Below are 22,635 nucleotides of genomic sequence, written 5' to 3'. Positions count from 1 at the left end.
TTCAAAAATAGAAATTTTCTCTGGACAAAAATATTCAGTGTGGGCAGAAGGCCAAAATGTAGAGAAAAAGGTGCATTTTCAAATTTAATGTGGACGTAGCCTTTATGTAGCACTTGTGAACAGAATCTCTAACAAGACACTAAACCCATTACATGATTTCTAGCATTTGTTAGCCTCTGCAGCTTGCAGGCTAAACAAACATTCAAACATCCCCTGAATGCATCAAACCCACTGTTTTAATGGGTGCCTAATTAGTAAAACACACTCATAGACCAACAAACGAAATAAAGCAATTCAATAAAGCAAAGTAGGCTAAACAAGATGGCGCCACGGATGGCTGCCTCAGATTGTAGCTCTTTGGTACTTTTACTATTCTTGTTTGTTTGTCATTTTTTTAATTAAAATTTTTTCCAATCCGCTTGTACGAACTCCTAGATATCAGAAATAGCACACCAAATAATTGCCGACTTTTGAGCGTTCAGACCAGTGGTGTAGCAAGTCAGCCCCGGGACCATATGCAAAAACATTGTACAGCCCCCCCAAATGTTGTAGGTTAATGGGGCCTCCAACGCTCCTTATTGTTGTCTTTTCTGAGGTAAATAACATTACATGACTATTCACAAGCTGTTTTATTTATGGTATAAATGCTTGGATATCAGAATATCAGAAGACATGTTGAAAAACTCTCATGTAATCGATCAATCATTGGTTGTGAATAGTCATAACAGTCGAAACATAACATTTACCTCAGAATTGCCAACAATATAACTTTGCCAATATTGTTTTATAATTTTCAACAAAATCAGTCAGTTAACCGCCACAATGCAAAAGCAAACCCTCCAGATATTGCAAATAGTCTGGTGGCCTTCAGCTGGACTTCCAAAGGCTATTAATTGTAGCCTGATTAAACTTTAATCAAACAATGCTGAAGAATATAACTGTTCTCCAATGAATGTGGTTAATTAGATACAACCTTAATATTCAAAGTGATCAAAGTGTTGCAACAAAGCTTGTTTTGCTGAAGCATCTTCTATGTCCGTCATGTAAATAACATCACATAAAGGGAATATGGCTAACAAAATGGCTAACTTCAAACATTGATGTTGATGTTTGCAATCAATCCAACAGGCTGAGAAGTAATATGGTGTTGCAACAATGCACGCACAATGTGGGCTGCCAGCTCATTGTTTTGGGTTGAAAGGATCACATGACTCTTACATGACTAGTACTCCAGTTTCCCCAGTCCACACTTCAATGCAAAAACAGTGTTTTGAAATTTATTCACTTGTCATGCTTGACTCTTCTGGTTCAAATTTGAACTTTTCTGATTGAGGATGAATTGCACAGGGGATAAAAGCTTTTACATACCCAGGACAGGGCTTGTCAGGGGTCCTTTTGAGTACACCCAGTACTATTTAGCAGAACCATGAAAATTCAGTGCTTTGAGTTTCTATTTCTACTGGTCATTTTTGATTTACCTATCAATAGGTTCAAATTGCTGATTACAACTTCAGCAGCCACTCAACTACATTACATGTTCTTCTCAGCACAGTTGTGGTCATTTGTGGATTCAGTTTCTTTCTGCTCATTGTGCATTGGAGTCCTCAAGCATGCCCACCAGTAAAATGTGTCTTTGGTTCCTCCAGCATGAATGAAATCTTCTCAAATTTTGGGACCTTTTGGGAAGGTATAAAAACAGGCATCTGGGCATTTTGCAAGTGTCCTGTTGGCAAATTTGCTACACTGCTGCTCATAGCTCCTCCACAACAGGATGAACAACACTGACGGAAACAACTTTTACATTCCTACATCCAACAGAACAGGGAAGGAGTCCTTTATTAATATATGCAGTATTACCTAGCAGATTCATGGCAATATAAGGCACTTGCTTTTGATATGTTTTTGCTGATTTGCACCTCTCAATCTCATTTTGGTAAACCTGGCTTTCTTTTTGGATTCATGGTTACATTCTACTGCTCCCCAAGGCTCTGGGTCACACAGGCTGTGCCATTGAAGGCTTCTTGGCTACACTTGGTGGTAAGAAGATTTCAACCTAGTTTAATGTTTTGGTGTTTAGGATTCCACATTGTGATTCCTTTTCATTTTTGTCTACAGTGCAGGTTTATCTTTGGTTTCTGGTTGTGCTTGCCATTGAGAGGTACATTGGGGAGCTTCACATTCTCTTCAAACCATGCAATAGCAGCCATCATTTTCATGCAGTTCATGACCTGTAGCTTTTCAGTGCCCCCATTTTTGCGCTGGTCCAGGTAAGTCGCTCATGCTAATTAGACACTTTGAATCAGTGGAAGAGAGAGGCTCAAATAGTCATTTAAAATTTTTCATCTTGATGGTTTTTGGCTTCTTGATGAGGAGTCCTTAGTATCAACGAGCAAAACAGAGGTGTGCTCAGTATTTCTTGTGTAGAACTATGCCAACTGTTTTTTCTTGATTCTTTTAATGCTTTTCATTCCACTGTCTTCAACAACCATAAGTTCACATGGATCAATCTCTGTAAACTCCATAATTACGGGCCATATACCTCTTCTTTCCCTGCTTTGGAAAATGTTATTTTAAAAAAGACTTTTTAAGACCTGACCTGATCCCTTTTTGTTAATGCAGACTAGGAATACATCACATCCAGTGCTGGGCTCGTTACTCCAAAAATTACTTGGTACTAGTTACTCCTTTCAAATGTAATATCATTACATTACTTTACATTACATTTCCTTCACGCCCCACAGAAGTTGTGTATCTTCCCCATAAAATTCTTCGAAAATGTTACTAGCAATATATTTGTGCCCCATCATTTGACCAAAATCTACATTGGATCACAGTCAGAAGTTTTTTAAAACACTCAATGGTGATTGATAGTGACTTTTAAGTAAAAGTGTTGTATTAATTGTCATGTGTAGCTTGAAGCTAATTGTAGCTATAATTTCTCTGTTACCCATATATGATTATATTTCATGAAATATTTTATCAAAATTAATTTATATTGGGATCAGAGGTATGTGGGTGGGCAAGCCATGTAGTGCCACAAATTACACATCTGTGTTCAGATCAGCTTTTCTCATGACAAAATCAGTGTAATGGCAATATTTACATCCCCTGAATGTAAGCTTTTCCATATCCCAAGCTTTCCTGATGCACTGGTGACTTCATGTGCCTGTGCGAGTCGTGGAAATTATGAAAATAAATCTAGGAATTATTGGATTATTGGATTTCAAATCAGTAGGGGTTGAGGCATCAAAAGTAACTATGGATGCAATCTTATTAGTAGTTGCACTAATAGTTACTGCAAAATGTAATATTATTACAGTAACTACTGCCCAACACTGATCATATCTGGGTTCTATACTCTTTAAATAAACAGAGCATGGGTAGATTAGTAATTAGATTAGCAATGCTCAACACATGGTTATCTCTTGTCTCTTCTGTATGCTTCAAAACAAGGTCGCTCACCACTAAATCTAAACATAAGCCTCTTTTCTTGACATCATCACATGCAAAGGTCATGACCAGAACTGCTTAAACCCACCCAATGGTTTAGTGAGAAACATGATAAGACACATAATGACCTTCTCGAGTCAGACATGCCTGATTCTATTAATATCATTATATTTAGCTGCATTGCCAGCTTTTCTGTATATATTTTCCTAAATGTTATTAATATTGAAAAGTAGAATAATAAATACATGCACACAAATGTTGTTTTTAGTGGGTCTAATTGATGGTTAATAGTAAAATTAAGACGCACAAACAAAAAGCTCCAAATTGAGATCACAAGACTAAATTAAACTTTTAATCATGACACTTAATTCTAGTATGCCACTTGAATGTGGTACTCGCAATTTTTTTTAAAATTGTTTTATATACAAATTTTATATAAAGTAATAAGAATGACTACAAAATTGCAGTGTTTATGATAAGCTATACCTTGAAGTTATGTGCATTCAGGGAAAATTGTAATTGTATAAATATTGAAAAAAGAATCAAATAAATATAAAATAAAATAAAATGGATGAATAAATAAATACATGCATACATAAATATAGTATTACATTCACTATTATTTGTAAATCCCATCATATTATTTGAAACAACTATTTACCCTTAATTCTAAATCATCCTTAACGTTTTTCTTCATTGGAAATATTTGTGCTCTTGATTTTGAGTTATTCTCATATAATTCTCATATAATCATCTTCCAACATTTTGAGAAAAAAAAGGGAAAAAAAAGTCATCTGAAGCAATTTAACCATCACCAGGCTTTTTGCACCCTGATGGCAACTAACTATACATCTCATTGGAGTGATTTCTAATTGTAATTAATCTAATAAATTTTCTAATAATCTTCCATTAACTTTGTAATACAAAATGCTACAGAACAAGTGTGTTTAACAACTATTAGACCAGAATTATAACCTATTATGGGACATAATAGTTTACATGTCTAAATCTGACAGGGAATCCCCCTTAAGTGTTCTTGTCACTAAAAACAGAAACGAGTATTTAGCAGTGTAAGTACATCAGACAACAATCTCATTGTTTTCATGAAATACAGTGCTGTGTATACTCACTCTGAACTGACAAGTGAGTTTCTTAATATAAAAATCTCAAATGTCAAAAGAGTGTCAAGATCCAAAGCTTCACGTGATTAACTCAACACTGATTATGTCTGCTCTTATCATTTAAATCCCACATTGCAACACCCTCCCCACCTTATGCTCCTGGATTTATCCCTTATAAGGAACCTCAGACAGATATATAACACAACCTTTGCAAATAAAGAGCAGGTACACTGCAGTAGATTGCATCCTCTCCCTGGTCTGGATCGCTAGTGGGCAAAGATGAACGGCACTGAGGGAAACAACTTCTACGTCCCCTTGTCCAACAGGACAGGTCTAGTGAGGAGTCCTTTCGAGTATCCGCAGTATTATCTAGCTGAACCATGGCAGTTTAAAGTGCTTGCTGTCTACATGTTCTTCCTCATCTGTTTGGGTGCACCCATCAATGGCCTTACATTGATGGTTACAGCTCAACACAAAAAGCTCAGACAACCTCTCAACTTCATTTTGGTTAACCTGGCTGTGGCTGGTGCCATCATGGTTTGTTTTGGATTCACGGTAACTTTCTACACAGCAATTAATGGCTACTTTGCTCTGGGACCAACTGGCTGCGCGATTGAGGGCTTCATGGCCACACTTGGAGGTGAGGAAAATGATTACACTGTATGTTTTCTGACTGCTTTAATCACGTATAGTGAGATGAACTGTAATTTGGGTGCAGCTGATCTCACTATTTTATTTGCTTCACAGGGCAAATTGCCCTTTGGTCACTTGTGGTGCTGGCCATTGAGAGATACATTGTGGTCTGCAAGCCAATGGGTAGTTTCAAATTCTCTACCAACCACGCTTTGGCAGGAATTGGATTTACATGGATAATGGCATTGTCATGTGCGGCTCCACCTTTGGTTGGTTGGTCCAGGTCGGTCTAATAAGATATACTATCTTATTAATTTGCCTTCCATTGTAGTATAGATGAGTGTAGGTTGTAGTTACTATAACAAACAATTCAATTAAATCTGAGGCATTTTCTTTTTCTTTTCTTTTAATTTGGTCAATATTTATAAATGTTAACTTACTTTCAGTTTATGGCAGTAAAAGGAAACTTCTCACAGGTGAACACACAGAACTTTTGTACCGTTTATTGCTTTCTCATTCTTAGTAATTTTGCTAGATTTTAAATGAAAATATTTAAAATTGTGCAAAAGTACACAATTTACTAAATGCAGTTGTATTATTGCAGTTGTTTTAAATTTCCTAACATCAGGTGCATTTCTTTAACAGATATATTCCTGAGGGAATTCAGTGCTCATGTGGACCAGACTACTACACCCTGAATCCTGAATACAACAATGAATCATATGTCATCTACATGTTCATCTGCCATTTCATGTTTCCGGTCACCATAATCTTCTTCACCTATGGACGGCTTGTTTGCACAGTCAAGGCGGTATGAAATGTCAATTTAAACATTCCTGTAAATCACCAGTTATTGGAATACTATGTTAAAATGACATCATCCTTGGTGATTTTACCCTCTTAGGCTGCAGCTCAACAGCAGGACTCAGCATCTACCCAGAAGGCTGAGAGGGAAGTGACAAAAATGGTCATCCTGATGGTTTTGGGTTTCCTAGTGGCTTGGACTCCTTATGCCACTGTTGCTGCCTGGATCTTCTTTAATAGGGGAGCTGCTTTCAGTGCTCAGTTCATGGCTGTTCCTGCCTTTTTCTCAAAGAGCTCATCCATATTTAACCCTATCATTTATGTGTTGCTAAACAAACAGGTAAATCATATATCAGAATTGCCGGAATGTAAAGTCATATCCTGCACATCCCATTTACTCTACTCTCTCAATTATAAAAAAAAAGTGGCAAGTCCTCAAAAATGTACTAAGTGAAACATTGTTCTTTACAGTTCCGGAGCTGCATGCTGACCACACTTTTCTGTGGAAAGAACCCTCTTGGTGATGAGGAGTCGTCAACTGTGTCCACCAGCAAGACGGAGGTGTCCTCTGTATCTCCAGCATAGACTGTTGAACTTCTTTCACGGTTATGTTCTTTTAGCCATTGACCAATTCCGGCATCTTAAAAAAAAAGAAAAGAAGTAAAAACAGAGTTGAACTAGTTGATGCATCTCATATGGCTGTGTTCACTATATGACCATTAAACTGGTGAACTCACAAATATTTGTTAAATAAGTAAAAGGCTTTTTGGCTGCAATGGGTTATCAGTGAACTTTTTTATGAACTGGGAAGCTAGCATCTTTGGCCTAAAATGTGTATATTTTGTACATAATGAACAAATGGATAGAAATAAATATTGGCATTAAAAATGTCTTTGTTTTCATTATGAAATTAGTCAAATTATTGAAATTAGTTTACCATTAGCAGATTGAGCACACTCTATTTTTAAATCAAGGCACAATCCATGTAGTATTAAAATGCAAACAAATTCATCTGTAACACATCTCGCTCAGTAAGGCTGGACATTGCAACAAGGAAAACTGCTGTCTGCAATATTGTGGACAATGAGATTTATATATTCCATTTAAGGCTAATGCCCCAACAAACATTCATTGTCTAATTAAGTTTTTTTTATCTTTAATTTTGATAGAGTTTACAAACTTTGAGTGTAGAATATATACAAATTTCCTCACATACAAAAAGGTCCTCAAGTGTATTGTGTTTTGAATGGCAGACCAAGTATGTAACAATAATAGCCCCTTATATGTACATTTTGCTATCATAAAGTTAGAACAGGTTTTGGTTACTGCAATATCTAATGTCATAATTTCAAAATATACTGTTTTTAAGGACTGAACATGAAATTACTTGTGTGGCTTTATGCCACAATGCTGTTGGTTAAACTTGACTTGTATTGAATCAGAACATTCAAGTTTGGAGCAGTGTGATTTATTTTAATAAGAGCTGACCAGGCTGAACATCAGCATTTCTTATCATTCTGACTCCTCCTAAATGTCTTAATATGATCTTTACGATGCTCAGACAAAGCACTGCTGGCCAGACACAGAAGCAGAGAGAACAGAACAGATGCAACTCCAGGAATGTTCTCTACAAGACAGAGCAAACACAACAGCACCTTAGCTAATGGTCCAATAATGTTACTGTCAGTCAAATTACCTTGTGGAATCCAAGAAGGGTAGTAATTAAGTAAATAAGTTTACCCATCGCAATGTTCTTGAAGATGTAATTTTGACAATCTTTCATGCAGCAACTTCACAAGATCATGGTCCATGATCCTGGTCACGTTTAACAATTTTGAACAATTTGCTGTTTGACTTAGGAACAGGTCCTAGTCTAAAACTTTAAAGGCTTTAGTTTGGATGTTAGTCGTTTAGCTTGGATGACAAACTACAGCTCAACAGTTTAAACACATAAGCTCATTTAAGGCTACCTAATGGCTTGGACAGCTATTCATTGGAACAGCACCATATGACATTATTACACACACAAAAAAGCGGGAAAAGCAACGAGAAACCCTTAAACGCGATCAAATATGATTGTGAAAGTTTTCACAAATCAGGCTCAATCTAAAAAAAAGTGATTTTGTATTTCAGCGGTCTGCGTGTTTATTATAAATTGACGTTAAACATGAAGCACGCCTATTTTTCACATTCCTGACTAGAAGACTTACTAAAGGGTTGACGGACAAGAGCTTTGCTGTGAAAAAATTCACAAATCTATCAGGTCAAGAGGACACGGGTTTCAGTGTTCAACTTTTGGAGTTATAGCTACGCATTTAAAAATTAAGAGTCACTATGAAAAAAAAACAGATTTCGGACTGTAGGACCGCTTCACATGAATTCACAAATCATGAAGAGTCACGTGGTATTATTTGCATGTCTACAACAGAGCACTTCTGGGCCAAACTAAATCTGAATATCGAACCGCAAACTATCTTCACTGCGGTCACCTGACGCCTGCCTACCTGCCGATGTTTGCAGCGCAGTTGCTTTGGACGGAGCGGCTGGATCTTTGACGGATGGATTTCGTGGTGGTTGTCGACGTCGTCCTGTGTTCCTTTTTGCCGTTTGGGGTCTTGCTCGTCCTGTGTTCCCTTTTGCCGTTTGGGGTCCTGCTCGTCTTGGCTTTGTGGAATGGGAGACAAGGGTTGACAAGGATGCTGTCACATTACAACGGATTACACTGTTTATCTAACGGCTAATTTCGTTTGGACTTTGGGTCGGACATATGTTGCTCCATATTCTCACTCCGAACTATGCTTTTGACTCAGATTTGACATTATTTGGCCTAACCCTACCCCTACCCTTACCCCTAACCATAGCCCATAACAAAGACATCTCAAACAATGTCATCTTTGCATTAAAAATGCCATAACTGAGCGAATGACACTTAATGACAGTTGTCATAAATATGCATAAAAAACCTTCACATTCATGACCTGTATCATGTCATGATTATGTAGGTGTCATGTCATGATTATGAAGGTGTTATGTCAGTCTTATGCACACCCCTTCAAGTAAAGTGTAACCCAATATTGCATTTATAGGAGCATGTAGAGCTGTAGTCAAGTCCAGCTTTGTCGAGTCCAAGACCAGGACTAGTCGAGACCGAGTCAAGACCGAGTCCAAATGAGAGAAAAAACGGATCTTCTTCAAGACCACATACTTAACTACTGATAATGTATGTGATGCGAGAGACAGCATATCTCCTATTTTAAGAAAATCATTTTACATTATTATTTATAATGATCAAAAAGCATGTGCAAAGTAACAACTCTGTAGGACAGGGGTCTCCTAACTAGATACTGGAGGGCCAATGCCCTGCAGAGTTTAGCTCCAACTGGCCTTAACACATCTATCCTATTATAGCAGACATATCCACTGATAATCCTGCACGATATGAGGAAACATTTATGAGGACAACAGTGGAGTTTTTTTTTTGTTTTTTTTTGCAATGATGATTACTTGTGATAAATAAATGAATAATTAATTGTGCATATTAGGGCCAACAAATAAAACTAAATATTTTTAGTTTGTTTTTTTGTTTTTACAGCGGTGAGCATTACAACCAATAACATACGATTCCATTGAGTTTATTAATGCAATGGCCAATCAAAGGCGTTCAGATGAGTCATCGCTGAATTCTGCACTCTGGCGCCTAAATCCACCAAATCTGCTATTTCATAGCACGTTTTGGTGCCCATTGCTAAATAACATGTTCATACTGCAATGACGATGAAAATACGATTCATCTTTCAGCCCTACTTCTAACCTCATAAAAAGAGTCGGTAACACTTTACAATAAGGTGTCATTTGTTAACATTAGTAAATGTATTAACTAACATGAACTAACAATTAACAATATATTTATTACACTATTTATTTTTGTCTTTGTTAACATTATTTAATAAAAATACAGTCGTTCATTCATTGTTTGTTCACAGTGCATTAATGTTAACAAACACAAATTTGAATAATGCATTAGTGAATGCTGAAATTAAAGTTGGCTAATATTAATAAATGCTGTAGAAGGAAGTAGGTGTAGACGTTAATAAAACACAATCTAACAGGTAGAAAATTAAATTAGAAACATCTAAACTTTTCAAAACACAGCAAGCGCACCGCGGGTCATGTGACAAGAATCAACCAATCAGCTTCATCCTTTCCCGTAACAAACTCGAAAGCTAAGCCAAGACGGAGAAACAGCTGATCATAGCTGTACAAGGATAGCCATTTTTTAAAATAAATTTAGTAGCAGAGCTACCTCAAGGGATTTTTAATGCTGCAAATCCATTTATCCTTTGCTGAAACTTCCGCGTCTTCATGTCATAGTTGCTTAGCAACGGCAGACGCCACTGGAGCGCAAGCATAGAGCGCAGGCTACTATGGAAGCCCGTTTCCGCCACTGAATACTTATTATGAGAAAGTTTCTCATTATTACGAGATACTAAGTCATAATTTTGAGAAAGTTTCTCATTATTATGACTTACAGAATTATATTTTTTTATTTAGTGGCGGAAACGGGCTTCCATAGGCTACAGAGGGCTTTGGAAAGAAGGAGAAAGCGGCGCGCCTAGCGTTTTCCACGCGTTTTCAGGCGCGACATTCAAATGTGGTTTTGTTTTGAAGGAGAAAAAAAGCATATTGCTGGACTCGGTCGAGACCAACGAGAACATTTGGCGAGTCCAATGACCAAGTCCGAGACAAGTCCGAGTGCAAACACCAACGAGTCCGAGACCGGACTCGAGTACTACAGCCCTAGGAGCATGTTCGATTGTTTACTAAAGTGAATCAAAGTCTAATTCATTAACTGTATGAATTTCTTTAACGTCATTTTGCAAACAATGGGCCAACACTTCTGTTCATGAACGATACAGGGCCAATATTGCAGCCTCCAGCTCACTATTGTATGGTATTACCTAAAAATTTGCCATATAATTTCAACAATTTCCATGCCTTTTACATCGATTTACGTTTATTGGATAAAGAGTTTTATAAGAGTTTATTTTACTTACCCTTGTGTCTTTCAAAGCCGGTATAGGTCACGGTGCTAATTTCCATTATCCATGAAGTGTAGGCATATTATAAGAAGTGCCCGATAGCCTCATGGTCATCGCTCCGTCACGCAGCGCAATTGTGTTTCCGAGTTCGGAGTGATCAGAGTGCAAAGCCTCGTGGTGCACTTTCTCTTTCTGTGTTTCTCCCTACTACTTCGTTTCCTGCTCTGTTCGTTATCCACTATACTATCTAACAAAGACAGAAACTATAAAACAATTTAAAATAAAAAATGATATATTCTAAATCTTCTGAAGTCATATTATAAGTTGTGTGAAGAGCAGACCGACAATAATTTCGTTATTCGCCATGGTGAAGTATTCCCTTTTAAAGAAATTTAAATCACATAAACAATTTTATAAGCTAGTTTTTACTGCAAATTAAATTTTTGTGTTATTTTAATACGATCATTAATGGACTAGACCAGACAATGATCACATTTCAGTTACATTTGATCCTTGAAATAAATACAGCTTTGTTTATACTCACTTTGTACTGACAACCAATAGTGTGGCCTAGTTTTATGATCCTAAAAAGTCAAAAGAACTTAGAACGAAGATCCAAAGCTTTACCGGGTGATTAGCCCAAAAGTGATTATGTCTGCTCTTATCATTCAAATCCCACATTATAACACCCTCCCTATCTTACGCTCCTGGATTTATCCCTTATAAGGAACCTCAGAGGGATATATAAACACTCCTGATGCATCTTTGCAAATAAAGAGCAGGTGAAGAGCAGCCACTCGCAGCAGCAGTACCACAACAACAGATTACACCCTTTATCCCTCTGGATCGCTAGTGGGCAAAGATGAACGGCACTGAGGGAAACAACTTCTACGTCCCCTTGTCCAACAGGACAGGTCTAGTGAGGAGTCCTTTCGAGTATCCTCAGTATTATCTAGCTGAACCATGGCAGTTTAAAGTGCTTGCTGTCTACATGTTCTTCCTCATCTGTTTGGGTGCACCCATCAATGGCCTTACATTGGTGGTTACAGCTCAACATAAAAAGCTCAGACAACCTCTCAACTTCATTTTGGTTAACCTGGCTGTGGCTGGTGCCATCATGGTTTTTTTTGGATTCACGGTAACTTTCTACACAGCAATTAATGGCTACTTTGCTCTGGGACCAACTGGCTGCGCGATTGAGGGCTTCATGGCCACACTTGGAGGTGAGGAAAATAGTTTTAATTTTATATTGACTGCTGTGAGGAATTCTTGAGGTGAATGTCAAAGTACAGTGGACTGCAATTTGGGAAAACGTCCCTTGTAGGGTGTTAATGTATATTGTAATTTATTTGCTACACAGGTGAAGTTGCCCTTTGGTCACTTGTGGTGCTGGCCATCGAAAGATACATTGTGGTTTGCAAACCAATGGGTAGTTTCAAATTCTCTTCCAGCCATGCTTCTGCAGGAATTGCATTTACATGGGTAATGGCCATGGCATGTGCGGCTCCCCCTTTGGTTGGCTGGTCCAGGTTGGTCTAATAAGACATTATGCAATCAATTTGCTGTCCAAACATTTTTTTTTTTGGTGAGATTTATTAATACATTCAATTTAAAGCAGCACAATAAGGCTTTTTACAGTTTTATGAGCACACTGAACTTTTATGCAAATTTTTTAATTATTTGTACTAAAAGTAGAATTAGTTTTTACATGCCTAATTGCAACAGAAAGCAAATTTTATGATTACTCTGACTGAAATTTTCTAACATCAGGTGCATTTCATTAACAGATATATTCCTGAGGGAATACAGTGCTCATGTGGACCAGACTACTACACCCTGAATCCTGAATACAACAACGAATCATATGTCATCTACATGTTCGTCTGCCATTTTATATTGCCGGTCACTGTAATATTCTTCACCTACGGACGGCTTGTTTGCACAGTCAAGGCGGTATGAAATGTCAATTTAAACATCCCTGTAAATTCCCAATTATTAGAATACAATGTTAAAATGACATCCTTATAATCATCCTTGGTGATTTTACCCTCTTAGGCTGCAGCTCAACAGCAGGACTCAGCATCTACCCAGAAGGCTGAGAGGGAAGTGACAAAAATGGTCATCCTGATGGTTTTGGGTTTCCTAGTGGCTTGGACTCCTTATGCCACTGTTGCTGCCTGGATCTTCTTTAATAAGGGAGCAGCTTTCAGTGCCCAGTTCATGGCTGTTCCTGCCTTTTTCTCAAAGAGCTCAGCCTTATATAACCCTATCATCTATGTGCTGCTAAACAAACAGGTTAAACATTTATCCGATTTGTCCTACTTATCCCAGACATCCCTTTCTATTTCTACTTTATCTTCTCTCACTATTGTCTCTATAAAAAAAATGAAACATTGTTCTTTACAGTTCCGGAACTGCATGCTGACCACACTTTTCTGTGGAAAGAACCCTCTTGGCGATGATGAGTCGTCAACTGTGTCCACCAGCAAGACGGAGGTGTCCTCTGTATCTCCAGCATAGACTTTTGGACCTCTCACAGATCATGTTCTTTTAGTCACTGACCAATGTGGGCATCTGAAAAAAAAGGGGTGGGTGGGTGGAAAGAAATTTAATTAGTTTTGGTTGTGTTCACTATCACCATTAACTTGGTGAACGCAGAAGACACATATATTTGATATGTGCAAACTTTAAAAGTATTTATTGGGTGATCAGTGAACATTGAAATTGTGGTTTTATTTTTATGCGCCGGGGGGGCTAGCATTTGTATCTTTTGCCTAAAATGTATATATATTTTGTAAATAATGTAAAAGAAATACATAGAAATAAATACTGGCATTAAATACTGTTTTTGTTTCCATTTTTTATGAAATGACAGATTATTCTAAATGCTCCCACACACTGTATATAAGATACTGAAAGTGATATTTTAAATGTACTACAAGCAATAATATAGTACACACTGTATTTTTAAATTGAGAGATAGACTATCCATGTAGTACTAGAATACTATTTGGACTTTAATGTGCTGTAGACAAAGTTTGCAAATGTAGAAAAACCTTTGGAATGCACAAAAATTTAACAAATTTCAAGTACATCAATCACAGTTTGTTTTATATGGCAGACCCAGTATGAAACCCCTAAGAAAACCTTAGTGAATATGTAAATTCCGCTATTCTTAAATTAGAATTGTTCTAGATTGTGGACTGAAGCAGGGTGATCTATAATGAGATAAACAGGGTGAACATCAGCACCAACTTCTCCCACCATTCTGATCCTGCCAAAAGATCCTGATGCGACCTCCATGATGCTAACACACTAACACAATGCTATTGAGCAGACATTAGCTGCTACAATTCCAGAAATGTGTTTTCTCAAATATAAACAAGAATCAGGTCCATGTCAAAAATAACCCTTTTGGAATCCACAAAAGTATATGAATAATATATTTTTCAAGTCTATAGAACAGTCCACATAAATAGTAGCTAGTAGTTGTTTGTTTGTTCAATTTAGTATACTAATGAGAATGTGTTCATACAGGCTGTAATTTTGACTCCACACTGTAAAAGAATTCCTTAAAATTTACGGTAAAAAAACGGCAGCTGTGGTTGCCGGAATTTTACTATAAAAAAATACGGTAGCAACATTTTAGTTTTTACGGTTTTAACTTAAATTTACAGTTAAATACCGTAATTTCATTAACTGATATAATGTTAATATACCAACCTAATGAAGTACTGAAATCTGTTTTGTACCTTTGTAATACACTGATAACCACCAAATGCAGGTGGTGATGAGAAAGTCACATGATGAACCAAAGCCCATCACAAGCAGTTTTTAAATAAAACATATATAGAAGGTGCACAGTGTCATTCACACAAACCCTAAACACCATCATGGTAACACACATGAAACTGAAATAATGCAATAAACATTCATTTAACAACATTAAGTGTAACATAACCTAATATACAAAACTGATAAGAAAAAACTAAGAAAAAACGTTATTTCAACAACATAAAAACCATCAAATTTGAAATGTAACGCAGGGAATTCTGGGAATGTCAATTTACGGTTATTCACTGTAAATTATACGGTCTTTTTCACATGTAATGTCCAATACAGTTTTTCACCGTATATAGTAGGGGAATTTACCGTTAAACATTTAACAGGTTTTTACTGTAGCATTTTTACAGTTTTTTACCGTTAAATTCACGGTCATTGGAGAAAATGAAAAATCCATGGTCACATCAGGCAGTTTGAAAGATTTTGCTGAAAAATATACAGCAAGCTTTCAAGTGGGTCAATGATACTAGAATTTTCAATATTAAACAAACTTTCCTGTAATGGACATTTCTAATTCACTTTTTTATATTTGACGTCTCATTTACTTTCTGGTCTACATAGATTATTTTTAAATAATAATTGTCTTATATTTTCAGTGATGTCTGTTCTCCTATACTTTTTCTCCAGAAAATGATATCAGTAATCATGGCAGTAAGCCACTAATCCTGATTCTCAGAAAGGATGTTCAGTTGCAAGGCTATGACGTTCATGAGAGCATTACAGCACGTGTTGCTTCAAGCAGCTTGACAGGGCAGCAAACTACCATGTCATTAAGGTTACATTTGCATTAAATGCTGCCCTAACAGCGGGACTGTTTTGATATGAAGAAGGCATAATGATTACAATACCTTTAATCTCTTCGGTCAACTGCTGCCTTTGTTAAAATGACAACTGGCCTCCAACATTCCACGACAAAATTCTCTCTTAAAGTACACAGTGTTTCATTTGGTCATTGCTACCTATTCGACCTTTTGATCCATGTGCTGCTCAACAAACAGTATGCACTGGATTAAATGCTTATTTCTAACATTTGACTCACTAAGTGTCTTTTGTAAGCATTTTATGAAGTCATTTACTTCCAAAAACTCTGCTTTATTGTAGCATTTTAATCTTATTTATCTTTATCTTATTTATCTGAATGCAGCAAGAATCATCTTGGAGATAATAAATCCTCAACTGTCAACAACTGAAAAACAGGAATTTGTCTACATATGTACAATCCCCGTACCTAATTTCGCTTTACAGTAAAAATTTCCATTTATTGCTGTATATTTGTGTTGATAATGTTTATGCATATTTTGCTTTCACTGTCTGTTTCTATCTCTCCATAACCTGTCCTCATTGCACCTTGGTGCCCTCATTGCACATTGCAGTCATGTCGTCTAAGTGTCACTCATCAAGCATTGACACAACTGACTCTAAAAGGATTACGAGATCAGGCTCTGGTAGTAGGAATGGCATTGACTTCTCAGTGGGCACGACTCAACAAGATAAAGATAAGACAAATATAAGATCTGCTTAAGCCAATTTGCAAGGTGTTCACCCAACTGTGGTACACTAACCTAGCTGCTCTGGCTAAAGGAATTATGGGTTTAAACTACAGTAATTGGTTTCTCCCTCATGGTGAGAGAAGTGTGCAGTACATTTACAAGCAGTCCTGTCCAAGTTATAAGTTCTGTATATATTTTGTACATGGTAAAATATCTTAGATAAACAATCAATATGCAGCCCTAGAGAGGACAATTTGCTTAAATATGCTTGGCCTAAAAATCTTAAATGTTGTTTGAAAATGCCATTTGCAAATCTCATGTTTTCTTCCATAGTGCCTTCAATTGCTGAGGGTTCTGGGCCTCATTTATAACCATTGTGTACGCACAAAACCTGCCCTGAAAGAGACTTACGCCACTTCCATATGCAAAAGGTGGGATTTATAAAAAACAAACTTGATGGGAAAATTTGCGCACCTGCACGCAACCTTTGACCCATGCGTACAGACTTTTTTTCCTGGAGAAAGAAAAGTAATTAAGTAAACAACGATTTTAAACTGTTTTCATTTCATCATATACATTTCATCATATACATTATATACGTTAAACCAAAATTATATGAATTTAGACAGCCTATTTGTAGTGGATATGCTTGATTACTTTTCCTGTGGTATGTTATGTTTTAATGACAGCGAGGAGTGCTATAGGTGCCCAATAATTTATCTTTAAAGTAAACTGCACATCTCATGTTATGAGCATGGGTGGCGCTAGGGAGGGGCTAGCGGGTGCTTCAGCGCCCCCAAGAAAGACAAAAGCACCCCCATAGCACCCCCACAGATTTTTTCCCTGGAATCAGTTATATACTATAGCCTATTGTATTTAAGATGATAATAAAAAAAATAAAGAAAAATAACATTACGCATTCATAACTCGTGCAATGCAATACCGACGTGATTTGCAGCTGTCGCACTTTTCGTAATGTCATTATAGCATTTTATTTTAAAAATGGAGCGCTTCCTTGTGCTAAGTATGCCTGTCCCGAGTAAAGATTTTTCTAGGCAACTGGTCGCATGTTATATTAAATTGAGTAATATAATAATATATTAACAATTATTTAATATATAGGCAGGCGTTTTAGGCTATAGCCTATTCCGCGCTCAAGCTCGCGCATAAAGCAATTGCCTCAAAGCACCGGCAAAGTGATTATGATCGTGTCGGGGGAAAAGAAAAGTATAAAGTAAAGTAAAAGACTGCTTCTTAAAACAGAGAAGGTGAACGTGTTGGTATTCTTGTGGGTGGAAAAAAACATGCAAGCACTGTCACCGGCAGCAAGTTTAGTTTTACTTTTCTTTTTGTTTTCATTTTGAAAAGCTTATCTTTGCTGTTTACCTAAGGTTATGCTATGGAGGCTCTCTTTTATTTATTTATTTTTTATTTGATTCCTCAGTGTTTGCTAAATGTTCTGTAATTTATTGCTAAAAAATAACATTATTTTATGTATTTGGTGTAATGAAATGTGTTTATGCGGTTTAAGAACACATTATTTTCCACATACTGTACATTATTGTTTCTCCTCTATGCCCCACCTTTCTGAAACGCCACGATTTTTACAAAGCTCATCGAAAAGCGAGGTGTGCTCTGATTGGCCAGCTATCTAGTGCGTTGTGATTGGCCGAATTCCTCAAGCGTGTGACGGAAATGTTATGCCCCTTACCATACTGTGATGCCGTGTCCCGGCGCCACAAGACAAAACCAATAAAACCCATTATAAACGAGGCATTTGTTGCATCCAGCGGGGACATAATTACTGATTATAATTACTTATACTGTCTTTTTACGCGTTGCGTTGCATCGCACCGCGATGACATAAAACCATGTCTGCATTTGTGATCGGAGAAACGACAAACAACAAGCGCTACTCTACACTGCTCAAAACTCGCGTTTGAATCATCAGTGGCAAATCCTTTAAATATGAAAACGTACTTACAGGCTGTGAGTCAGCATTATTCGTCAGCATCATAGACTGTATAGGGTCAGCATGCACGCCGAAGGGGAAACAGGGGAACTGAATTCACCGGAATACCGGCATTGTGGGCTACTCTCCCAGGAAACAGTCCTCCTCCTCCGTAAAATGCATTGCACACATCTGAATATTTGGTTTGAACTGTTCTGGAACAGTGTTGTAAATACAACTTAACTGCTGATTTCTAGTTGTGTCCTCTTTTGGAAGACCAAATAAAGTACGTTCGCTTTTATAACGAAACACACAGCGTCTCCAGGACATGGCGGCGGCGGCAACAACAATACTACAGTGAGAATTAAAGTTACGCCTTCTTTCTTTGCGTATAGATTTGGGCGGTGTTATGCAAATTTTCCCACACAGTGACGTAGACATGTGGGGGCGTGTTTAAACGAGGCACTTTAGGAGGGCGTGGACGAGTCTTAACTTTATAAAGAATATCTCTTTGGGTTTGAGACTTTAGTCTTTGCAACTTTAGGGATCTTATCTATTCACGAACAGCTTGTAACACTCCAAAGAGAAAGGAAAACTTGAAATCGCATCATATGACCCCTTGAAAATAATTTGTCAATGATGCGTCAGATAAATGAGTCAGATAATTGTATTTACACCGCAATAAATATAGGCCTATTTTTCCACTAAAAATAGCTAAAAGATTAATAAACGCAAAACTGCATTAATTTAATTTAATTTGAATTTTTTAAAATAATTGAAATATTATTGGGCCAGTGGAAATTAATGAGATTAACTCTATTCTAAATTATTTTTCTGAGAACTATTTTAAACAGTTTTTTTATGGATATTTGATATATTTATTCTAAAACAATATACTATAACAAGAATACCGGATGAGTTTTAGCAATAAAAATGAATGTGTATGGCACAAATGGCATTTATAGTCCGTATCTCATATTTCCTTAATGTCTTGTACCTTTGACGGTGTTAAACATGGTGTCACGTGGATGGGAATATGCATAGAAATTATATGCAGATGAGGTTGTGCATAATAAAACTAGGCGTTGTAAGCTCCATATATGGTGATTTCGGAGAGGAGTCTAACTCTATTCTAAATTATTTTTCTGAGAACTATTTTAAACAGTTTTTTTATGGATATTTGATATATTTATTCTAAAACAATATACTATAACAAGAATACCGGATGAGTTTTAGCAATAAAAATGAATGTGTATGGCACAAATGGCATTTATAGTCCGTATCTCATATTTCCTTAATGTCTTGTACCTTTGACGGTGTTAAACATGGTGTCACGTGGATGGGAATATGCATAGAAATTATATGCAGATGAGGTTGTGCATAATAAAACTAGGCGTTGTAAGCTCCATATATGGTGATTTCGGAGAGGAGTCGGGGTGGAGATGCATGTATGCACAATCTTCCCCCCTGACTGGGATTTATAAAGGGATTTTTGCGCAGGTTCTGGCGTACGCATGGTTTTATAAATCTGAAAACTTTTGAGCGTACGCAAAATCTAGCTTTTGTGCCTACCTACACTTTTAGAATTCCACGGAGAGTTTTATAAATGAGACCCCAGGTCTGTATAATTTATCTATTTCCAACATCATAACTCCAGGTTTTATAAAAAATCACACACACACACACACACACACACACACATATACACACAAAAATTCAAATCTTCAGTATTATGACACCAGGCTTGTTAGTACAAAAATATTCAGAGTCTGGATATTCACGAGCAGGAATCTTTGCAGCTAATATAAAACAATCCTCTAGCGATCTGGTATGGTGGAAACAAAGTAATTACCTGAAATTAATTAAATGACTGTAATTATGGTGATGTTGTTGGTTTTTTGCACTAATGTTCAGGGAGGCAGTTGAAAAACCTGTCCCACTGTTGGATTTGACAAGAATCAAACTAACACCATGCTCTTAAATAGCTTATGTGTTAGTACAAGAGGAAGCTAAAACACATTTGAGGCTGAATATTGCCAAGAAACAATTTTGTTATCACCAGTTGTAAATGCATATCTGCACACACCATGGCAGAGTCATTTACTAATAAAGCAGCCATTCGTTCATAAATGGCACTGCAGAAGAATTATTAAATGTTTGGTTATGTCTAATGTTTGAATTTGTTCTAGTCTAGATTATTAGACATAGGCCTAATGTAATGGTGCTTTGAAAGGCAATCTGACACTAGTTTCCATCTACTTTCATACAAAATAATTTCTCGTGTTTTTAAATTTGTTTTTAGTTTTATACGGTTTTCAAATTACTCTACATTTCACTTCAGTTTCAGTTAGTTTCAGCAATGGTTTCGTTTATGTTTCCAGCACTAAACTATTTATATTTCTAAGCAATCAGTTTTATTTCTGTTAGTTGTTTGATTGATTTCTTTGTTGTTGTTGTTTTTATGCTGTTGACTGACTGAGCGGAAAGACACCTGTTCTGTTAAGAACAAAACCTGTATTAGCTGCCACTTTTTCTGAGGAGAGAGTTGTAGCCTTCAGACATTCACATTACTAGCATTCCTTTTACGACACCTCTAGGTGGCAGGTGGAAATTACAGTATATACTATATAACATACATAACTGACCATGTCTAATAAAGCGGTCTTCTTTTTTTAAAAAAAAAAAAGCATTCATACCACTTTCTATGAACAAAACCTTCAAAAGTCTAAAACAATAACCTGACCCTTGGAGAGGAGGAAAGAAAGTCACAGAGGTTCAAAAAGGCATGGCGGTGAATATTGTGCATAATAACAGAATTTTTGTCACATGTGAAGACACTTACCTAGATAAACAGTTTTAAGCTCAACATTCAAAGTTTGACACTGATTAGAGAAGAATTAAGATTAAAGTCTTGTCAGCAGCAATTAAACAGTAAAGCACAAAGATGCAAAAGGTATGGGATGCATATGAACCTTGTAAGAGGATTTGTGTAAAGGACAAGAAACATGGTGATAGTAGAGCAGCAGGAACTGGAAAGTGAAAAAAGCTTTTATCATTTCTCATCCCCTTCTGTGAAAGATGTCCATTTATGCCAGCATCCTGCTATGCTATGCACAGCATTTGCCCCATTGTGTAGGTGATTATGTGTGCATGCATTTGATAGTTTCTTGTTTTACATGCGTTTGTCATTTTTTGGTAAAAATTAGTATTTGTATTTGATTTGGCTGCTAAGTGAAAATGTCATAATGTCAAATTAAACATAAATATAAAATAAAATATAGATGAGTCGATATTGAGACTGTAAAAAGCCCGGCGTCTTAATCATGAGTCACGATTTAAAAACAAAAAGTAAAACCACTTCACTGATATGATTTCACTTTTTTCTTCTTGGAAGATTATAGAAGTTCATATTTTTAAACCTATTTCAAAGTACAATTCTGTAATGTTTAGATATTGATTTAAGGTTAAATGCATACAGTTTTGTAGTATGTGGGTTTTAAATTCTACTCTGTGTACAACGGTAGTTACTGGAATAATTACTTCTATAAATCAGGACAAGCATTTATTTGTGGTTTTGGGTAATAGATGGTGGTGACTGCAATTAAACTCATGTACTGTATGTAGCTTTACTGTATGTTTTATCTTTAAGCCTATGACCATGACCCTGTCTAAGAGCCAGAAGTGACAGATGGATGAACAGAATGACAAAAACTGGACTGCAGTAGAGAAACAGCGAGGGTAAGTCCAGCCTCCTCTTCATGGACACTTGTACCTCCTAATATCAAACACCATGGCATCTTTTATTTGCTCGGCTGAGTCTATGATTAGCTTAGACTGCGTCCCCTAGAGTAAAACATAATTGTCACTGCGACATCACCATGTAATATGTTAAATCTTCCATTATGAAATTACCCGACTATGTAGGTGCTCTTTAAAGGAATAGTTCACCCCAAAAAATAAATAAATATGAATAAATAAATAAAAATCACCCTTAGGCCATCCAAGATTTAGAAGACTTTGTCTCTTCATCAAAACCGATTTGAGAAAATTTAGCATTAAATCACTTGCTCACCAATGGATCCTCTGCAGTGAATGGGTGCCATCAGTTAGTATTTACAGTTTAAGAAATAGTTACATATTGTAAAGAAAAAAAAATACTGGCAATATTTACAATGCACATCTTGTTTGACACCTGTTAATCAAAAGTATATATGCATTACTGCCTTTCCATAGTAATTTCTCTCTGTTTTCTACCAAGCACTTTAAATCACGCTCATTGCACTCTTTTAGTACAAGGCCTGTCA

At 36.6% G+C, this 22,635-nt stretch overlaps 2 protein-coding genes and 1 long non-coding RNA gene across 4 annotated transcripts; 2 read left to right on the top strand and 1 right to left on the bottom strand.

Annotated features, from left to right (window-relative positions):
- The first annotated feature begins 4,764 nt into the window (after positions 1–4,764).
- On the top strand, positions 4,765–11,696 carry LOC107567080 (green-sensitive opsin-2-like). 2 transcript variants are annotated; one of them, XM_016252683.1, is made up of 6 exons: positions 4,765–5,211; positions 5,319–5,487; positions 5,850–6,015; positions 6,109–6,232; positions 7,081–7,084; positions 11,654–11,696. In XM_016252683.1, the coding sequence occupies exons 1-6, from the start codon at positions 4,851–4,853 to the stop codon at positions 11,679–11,681; spliced, it is 852 nt and encodes a 283-aa protein (XP_016108169.1). In that variant the 5' UTR covers positions 4,765–4,850; the 3' UTR covers positions 11,682–11,696. The 2 variants fall into 2 exon arrangements, with proteins under 2 accessions (XP_016108169.1, XP_016108167.1); XM_016252681.1 differs by lacking the exons at positions 7,081–7,084; positions 11,654–11,696 and adding an exon at positions 6,480–6,615 and having other exon boundaries at positions 6,109–6,348.
- Positions 11,697–11,790: 94 nt separating this feature from the next.
- On the top strand, positions 11,791–13,876 carry LOC107567079 (green-sensitive opsin-2). The gene is made up of 5 exons (XM_016252680.1): positions 11,791–12,270; positions 12,408–12,576; positions 12,835–13,000; positions 13,103–13,342; positions 13,454–13,876. Exons 1-5 carry the CDS (start codon positions 11,910–11,912, stop codon positions 13,565–13,567), a joined length of 1,050 nt encoding a protein of 349 aa, XP_016108166.1. The 5' UTR covers positions 11,791–11,909; the 3' UTR covers positions 13,568–13,876.
- An 8,029-nt stretch (positions 13,877–21,905) lies between these two features.
- LOC107567087 (uncharacterized) lies at positions 21,906–22,586 on the bottom strand. The gene is made up of 3 exons (XR_001606588.1): positions 22,503–22,586; positions 22,321–22,414; positions 21,906–22,174 (listed from the first exon to the last, which is right to left on the bottom strand). It is a non-coding gene; the product is annotated as an uncharacterized lncRNA (long non-coding RNA).
- Positions 22,587–22,635: the final 49 nt, after the last annotated feature.

This window comes from Sinocyclocheilus grahami, unplaced genomic scaffold (assembly GCF_001515645.1).
Source record: "Sinocyclocheilus grahami isolate Dianchi unplaced genomic scaffold, SAMN03320097.WGS_v1.1 scaffold1127.1, whole genome shotgun sequence".
Taxonomy (NCBI): domain Eukaryota; kingdom Metazoa; phylum Chordata; class Actinopteri; order Cypriniformes; family Cyprinidae; genus Sinocyclocheilus; species Sinocyclocheilus grahami.
The sequence above is the reverse complement of the archived record's forward strand: the minus strand, read 5'-3'. Positions and strand labels throughout refer to the sequence as shown.